The 7,301-nt window shown below is 38.4% G+C and overlaps 1 protein-coding gene across 1 annotated transcript; it reads left to right on the top strand.

Moving 5' to 3' along the window:
• Positions 1 to 2,015: 2,015 nt before the first annotated feature.
• On the top strand, positions 2,016 to 6,923 carry LOC104273214 (zinc transporter 6-like; the record flags this gene model as incomplete). Its single annotated transcript, XM_009868459.1, has 7 exons — positions 2,016 to 2,102; positions 2,724 to 2,808; positions 3,759 to 3,801; positions 4,405 to 4,470; positions 4,860 to 4,940; positions 5,990 to 6,025; positions 6,829 to 6,923. Coding segments are annotated over 7 exons (493 nt in total), but the record flags the coding sequence as incomplete, so codon positions are not given.
• Positions 6,924 to 7,301: the final 378 nt, after the last annotated feature.

Here is a 7,301-nt window from a genome sequence, read left to right as displayed (position 1 = left end):
GGGGGGGGCCGCCGCGCGCGCTCCTGGAGCCGGTGTGTGGGAACTTGCCCGTGAGGTGCTGAGCGCGGGCGGGTTGGCCTCACGGAGCGCGGCCTGTGCGCCTCGCTGGAGCTGCTCCTTGTAGAAACGCTTCTCGTACAGCCGTTGCAGCTGCTGGAGCGTGCCCGGGGCACCTTTGCTGGGGTGTGGGGTAGCTGCCCTCCTGCTCCGCACAGAGGTGTTCTTCTCCGCTGGCAGAAGCTTAGGAGCCAGGGAAGCTTTTAATGCCGGAGCACAGCATCTGCTGAATTAGAGCTCAGTTGCAGGGGTGAGCTGTGCCTGGCGTGGGTTTGCAGGAGGTTCTCCCCAGTGGTACAGACTACACAAGCTGGATGCGGGGCAGCCGTGGGCAGGCAGGGAAGTGAGCACACTGCAGTTGGATAGTGGGCATAGTGCTAGCAGCATAGGCAAGTGATGGGTGTTAAGGTTTTAGAGTAGCCTTTGTAAACAGGCAGTCCACTACCTGTTAGAAAAGCTTTCCAAAGTGTTCTGTCATCCTGTGTGTGTCTGCTGAGACAGAAAAAAAACCCCAATGTGTAATGATTTGCTAGTAAAGAAAATAGTAAGTGCCAGCCTTTTGCCCCAGGTGTGCTAAACTTTGGATCTACAGTGCTGCTTTTTTAATTCGTGGCACCAAGGTAAATGTGTATTTCTACAGATAGTATGAAATACGGCTGTATTGACAGATGTGTCCGTAAGTGGAGTCATTTTTGGTGACTAGCCTGTTTGTTAGTATGTCTTTTTGTCTTCTGCTGGCAGTTACAGATGCAATAGCTTACCTTCAAAGCTTATTTCATCTAGCCTGAAATTAATGCTTATGACAGACCATCTGTTACAAGTCCACAAATTTCTGTTGCAAATCAGAAGGGGTTTTCACCTGGAAAGCTTCTTTGTGGGGAGAGTAGTGTGGGGGACAATTAACTAGAAGCTTGGGACCTCTGAGGAAGGGGAGCAAATGGCATGGTACATGAACTTTTCTGGTAGTCTGCTCCCCATTACACTTTTGAGAGAGCCATGTAGCAGCACCTCGCTCCCATCTCCTACCTGCACGTGTCTTCTCCACCCCAGGCAAAAGCTTATCTGTGTGTAACTGGGGATTAAGAGAGGGAGCACCTGGAGTGATCCCCATCTGTTGTGTGAATTTAGGTGATTAAGCCATGACTGAGATTGTTTGTATGTCTCCTCATGGTACTGGCCTTGTGTCTGCCACCGTGAAGATGATACCAGCATTGTTTTTATTTCACTTCTGGTTCTCATTTGTATGTATGTATAAACAGTATTTTCCTGTTTAATAAACCTGTAGGCTTTGAGTGGGAAGTGTGCTTGGATGAAGAACGATGTTTGTGTTTTCAGAACATCTGTATTTAGTTTTTATTTATTTAGACATATATATTCTATTTACAAGGGTGTATAGTGACAGGATGAGGGGCAGTGTTTTTAAACTGGAGCAGGGTAGGTTTAATGTAGATATCTGGAAGAAGCTCTATACCATGAGGGTGGTGAAATACTGGCTCAGGTTGCCCAGAGAGGTGGTGGAGGCCCCATCCCTGGAGGCATTCAGTGTCAGGCTTGATGGAGCTCTGGGCAAGCTGATCTAGTTAAAGCTGTCCCTGCTCACTGCAGGGAGGTTGGACGAGATGACCTTTAAAGGTCCCTTCCAGCCCAACATATTCTGTGATTCCATGTTTTAAAGAAAAGTAGAAACCCCCCACATTTTGGCATATTTTTCAGGAAATTTGAATTCTGCTATGTATCTAAATCTTTATTTTTAATTTTAATTTTCTAATATAATAACCATGCAAAATTGTTATCAAAAATATCGTTTTGTTTAATGTTTCTGGGCTATCCCTAGTTAACAAACAACTCATTCTGAGTCTTTGCTATAATTATGAAAATACTTAATAAATTAAGATTTGTTTTTGCTAATTTAAACTGTTTTAAATGAAATGTTTAGTTAAACTATTTTTTTTTTTAAGGGGACAATACACCTGTTCCGCAAATCACAGAGATCATTGGTTGGAAAGTTAACACATGAGTTTAGGCTTGTTGCAGCAGATAGGAGGGTAAGTATTTCTTCTAATAAATGAATAATAATAAAAAGGATGTTAGCTGTGATAGGTTAAAATACATTATTAATTTGAATATATTTTGAGAAATTTTCTTTGCAGTTTTCTAGCTGTGTTTAAAAAAATAATCCAGCTCTGAAGCTGGATTCATTCCTGCACGTTATACCTGTCAATGAGTGTTCTCCAGAGCTGTACTTAAATTTAATGCTTTTGGTAGAACTGTAAGCTGAATATGCAGCCATGTTTTTGGAACCTAAGTTCCGGCGTAAAGAAAGAAACCCACTAATATAAAGTTATGTAAGTCTGTCTTCAAAAGTCAGGTGGTGTGTGCCTTAGTAGAATGCAAATATTATAGAGGGGTGGGTTTTTTAGACCAACAAGATATTTTAAGCATGGCGCACAAGCACTGTTTATTAATGTGTTTTGACACAATCTGTGAAATGAAAAGCAAAATACGAGCTTGTTGTTCTGAAATTAGTTGTAAAATTTTGGGAGGAAGGACAAGTGAGTCCTGCTTGCATGGTGAGGTACTGCAAAATTGTTTTGTTGAAACCAGATGCATGTATTTTTGTCTTGTAAATTTTGGAAGACGTAAAACATATTTATTGTCATCAACAGTCCTGGAAAATCTTGCTGTTTGGTGCTATAAATTTAATATGTATTGGTTTCCTGCTAATGTGGTGCAGCTCTACAAACAGCATAGGTAAGTGGCTCTCTTGTACTGAAACTACAACCAGCTACCATGTGTTTCTTAGCTTGTGAAGTTCCAACATACTTAAAAATCAAAGTTCAGGATGTAATGGAGTTAGGTGACTGTGTAGCCAGCTTTGGAAACTGCTTCCACTGTTAGTTCAGAGGCATTTCTCACATGCAGATGTGGATGGGTGAAAGTCCTGAGAAGTTTGAAAGGTTTTCCAGTCCTGCTGGTCATTTTCTTCCTGCACTCCCATTTTTATCTTTAAGATAAAAAAAAGGAGACTTTTAAGCTAGTCCTCAAACCTGTTCCTTGTTATAAATACTACCAGGGACAAATAGAGACCCTCACCTGACATTGAATGAAGATATTTGTAGTGTGGCCAAAGTCTTCTCTTATTCCAGGATTGCCCCTTTTCAATATTTTATATAGGGGCTCCAAGATGCTTCCTGTTATCTGCGCTAAAGGTAGAATGCCTTCCATTTTTAACATGACACAGGTGTTGTTGGAGTTAAAAGATGGGTCGAAGAAGCAAAACAAGTGAAAAATTCTGTTGAACCTGCTTTTCACTGCACAGAGATCTTTTCCCAACCAAATGATCATCTGGTTCCATAAGAGATCTCTTGCTTTGGCAGTTGTTGTGTTACTGATGTGTTACTGTTACTCCTGACTTTTCTGTATTTGAATTCTTAGTCACAAACTTAATACTTTTTGTCTCTGGGCATTATTACATGCTTTATTAGGATTGCCATAATCAACCTGTTTATCAAGTTAAATGTATTGGTGTGTTTAGGATATTCATATTATATACACATACAAAGACAGAGACTTACTCTATCAGCACAGACAGTTTATGCAGATAGAAGATGGATAATTGCTGCACAGGAGGGACTTAGAAGAATAAAAGTGATTTCTGCACTGAAAAATTAGGTGTTAATATTTGCTTTTTTTTTTCACAGCTTTAACTGCTTACACATATTTGACAATCTTTGACCTTTTCAGGTGAGTTTTTTCCCATTTAGCCTTACTGTTCATTTGTGCCTATCTTTGTATATTTCTATACACATAAAATTTACTTACAGATACAAATATGTTATTTGGAGTTGTCAGTAGAGAAACAGTAACTGGTTTAAATAAAGCTTAAACAAATATAAAATTGTACATCACAGTAATTAGATGGTGGGAAGCACCATGGCTCTCTTGAAAACGACTAGTAACAACTGAGTTGAGTCATGAATTTCTCTGTGCAGTGTAAACTTGTTTTAGGCTGAGGGATGTTCTGTGTTGAAGAAGGTCGGTGGTAGCCTTTCTAAGCACAGCATTAGACTGTCTCCTGGTGTAAGGAGTTAGACCAACTACCATTCTGCTCAAATTATTTGCTGCCCTTTCTATGGGAGCAGCAGAGACCTCCTCATGCAGTCTCAGTTTTATTTCCAAGCACAACCTTTTCTGGAGTCACTGGAACCGTTGTTGTGACGGTGACGAAGGTGTTGAGTTCATGGTAAGATGTGTTTCAGTTCTGATGGCTGAAGTGTACATTTCTACCTGATCTAGTTCCTAAAGCCTGCAGTTATTTATCAGACCTAATTCTCCTCTTTTTTTCAGTTTGGTAACATGTCTAATAAGCTATTGGGTAATGATGAAGAAACCCAGCCCAGCCTATTCATTTGGGTAAGTACTAATAACAAGATCTGGTGTTTGATAATACATTTGATATGTTGCTGACTGTCATTGCCCGTATCCCCTGACGGCCATGCCTAGGGTGTAAAAGAGCTGAAAAATAAGGAAGCCCAAGACCGTTGCTGTAAAGAACAGTTATAGAATAGGAGTGGAAAGGGGAGGAACAGGAAAAAGAATGAAGAAATGCTGGATTTTAAGCTGTTTGTGGTGAGTGCAGTTTTGGCTTAAAAGGAATTGAAACCTTCCAGTTTATTCCCATCTATCTGCTCTGAAAGGAATTGGTAATAACAGGTCTGTCCCGCTGGTTCCTGCACAGACCAGAATGCATTTGATGCATTGTTCAATGTTCAGTGTTTCTAAACTTAATTCTCAAATTTCAGGTTTGAAAGGTTTGAAGTTCTAGCTGTATTTGCATCTACAGTTCTGGCACAGCTTGGTGCTCTTTTTATACTGAAAGAAAGGTAGGTTTACGTACCACTTTCTTCAATTTTTTTGTTAATTACAAAGATGGAGCAGATTGAGCAAAACTATGTACATTCTACAAAAGCTGTTTGTAGAGAGATGTTGTAGAAGAAACTTAAGATTGGTTTAAATATTACTAAACTTTGCTGCTTACTTATATGGATTACACTACATGCAGGCTTTAGAGGTAATGATGAGAATTGATAAATCCAATTTCAAGGAAAAGACTTGATGTTCTTAAGAATCATAATTCCCAGAAAGTTAGACTTTTCAAGTTCATTAATAAGTAAATATTTTTTGATTTTTTTTTCTTCAGTTACTTCATGAAGTAAAGCAACTTCATAATATATTAAGAATTTAAATATTTAAACTCTCAACTTCATCAGTCCCTCAAAATTTGTTCAAGTGATAATTTAACATACACATGTGCTGTGCTGACAACTTAGCAGTTTTGTATTATAGGATGATCTGCTGTACTGACAATACACTGGAATTAATTCTAATAATTCTGCACTGTCAAAGCCTCCAATTTTTTGAACACTGGTTTTAAGAAATGCCCAAAACGTAGCATAGGTTTTTCTGTTACAGCTGAAGCTCATTTCTTGCTTTACTGGTGGATAAAAAAAAATTTGTATCTCCACCACTGTATCCAACGTCTACTTTATTTGGCCTTGTTAATAAGAGTCCGTTAAGTCAGGGATTTTAGATTTAGTTTGTTGTGGTTACCAACACCAGTGATGGCGACAGCAGTACTTTTTGACATGTTCATTTATAAACATCTTTTTATTCTGCAGGCAGCTATCACCCATGTGGCACAGTTTGGAAATAGCTGGAAAAATCTAAATTACACCCTGCTTCATTTCAGTCTTAAATGCTTTCGTCACTTGTAAAAACTGCTATGCTTATTTAAGCAATTCATTTTTTTGCAATATTTTATCTGTCAGGTTTTGTTTATGAATGGCAGCTAATTCTTCAGAACTGAAAATATGCTTCAGGTATCAAGGTTTTATTGTATGAATATAACTCTGATTTTCCTTTATTTTTGTAGTGCAGAGCGGTTTCTGGAACAACCTGAGATACACACGTAAGAAATTAATTTGGCATGTAAAATGATAGTTTTTCAGTGTCCCTTTGTGTTTCTAATGTAGCATGTATTAATTATGCAAGTACATTCAACACTAAATTGGTTTTGGTGCCTTGGCATTTGTTTCAAGCTATGTGCAAGCTGTATTGCAAACCATTTTTTTAAAAGTACAATTGAAATGTAATGCACATGCTCTCTGAAATAGTGATTTAACTGTATGCTGCTGATTTTGCTAGTTTACTCTCATTTCTTATAGAGGCCTCTTGGGAGGGCTGGTATGTCGGGAGAGGGACGCTGTGATCCTTAGGGAATGGAAGGTGTTGCAAAGATGATGACTATAGATATCGTGGGGAAAGGGAAAAAAAGGTGTTATGGAGCAAAAAGACTGAGAGGTGGGATGTACGGCGAAGTTTTACTCCTAGGAAAGAGTAGAGGCATTCCATAGGAAACTAAGCTTTTTTTAGCTCTTCTGCTGAGGAGCAATGTATTTTTATCTTCAAAGGACAAACGTATGTGTGTGCGTATGTGCAGTTAGTTAAGAACTGTTACTCAACATTCTAAATGTTATGAACAGCCTAATGTGGTAACAATAACGTACAAAGTTCAGGGATATCTGTAACGCTTAAAATGGAAATGCACTGCCAGTTATTAAGCCTTCCAGCAGTTTAGCTTATTCTTGTTTTCAGTGTTAGTGAAAGATACCAAGTGAAGTATTTTGATATCTTTACTGGTAGTTACAGCTTAATTTTATGTTTGTGATTATGTGAAATTAAGATGCTGCTTTTTTTTTTAACATTCCCTAGGGGGCGACTGCTGGTTGGTACTTTCGTGGCTCTCTTTTTCAACTTATTTACAATGCTTTCCATTAGGAATAAGCCTTTTACTTATGTCTCTGAAGGTATGTAATAAATTAATCTGCAACAAGAATTGGGAAAAGATTTTAATGTTCCCATTTTTATCAGGGTATAACTTGTCTAGCAGCTTTCTTAACTAGCAAGTTGTTATGACCTCCCTTAATAAAACTTCATGGCATTCAGAATTGCCATCCAAATTTCAACTCTTGTTTGCTTGTAGGGCTCTCTGAGTAGTATATAGTCATTAATATGATAAACTGAGTATCATTTTAATGCTGAAGTACTCTGTTTTCAACCAGTGAAGGTCGTCTGACAGATATCAGATTGTTGAAGACATTTAATGAACATATTAGTGGATTAAAAATAAATTAATGTAATAATTCTTACTAGCTCTTTTATCTGTGACTATTTTGTTGTGAAGT

This window comes from Apaloderma vittatum, unplaced genomic scaffold, assembly GCF_000703405.1.
Source record: "Apaloderma vittatum isolate BGI_N311 unplaced genomic scaffold, ASM70340v1 scaffold28494, whole genome shotgun sequence".
In the NCBI taxonomy this organism is placed as follows: domain Eukaryota; kingdom Metazoa; phylum Chordata; class Aves; order Trogoniformes; family Trogonidae; genus Apaloderma; species Apaloderma vittatum.
The sequence above is the reverse complement of the archived record's forward strand: the minus strand, read 5'-3'. Positions and strand labels throughout refer to the sequence as shown.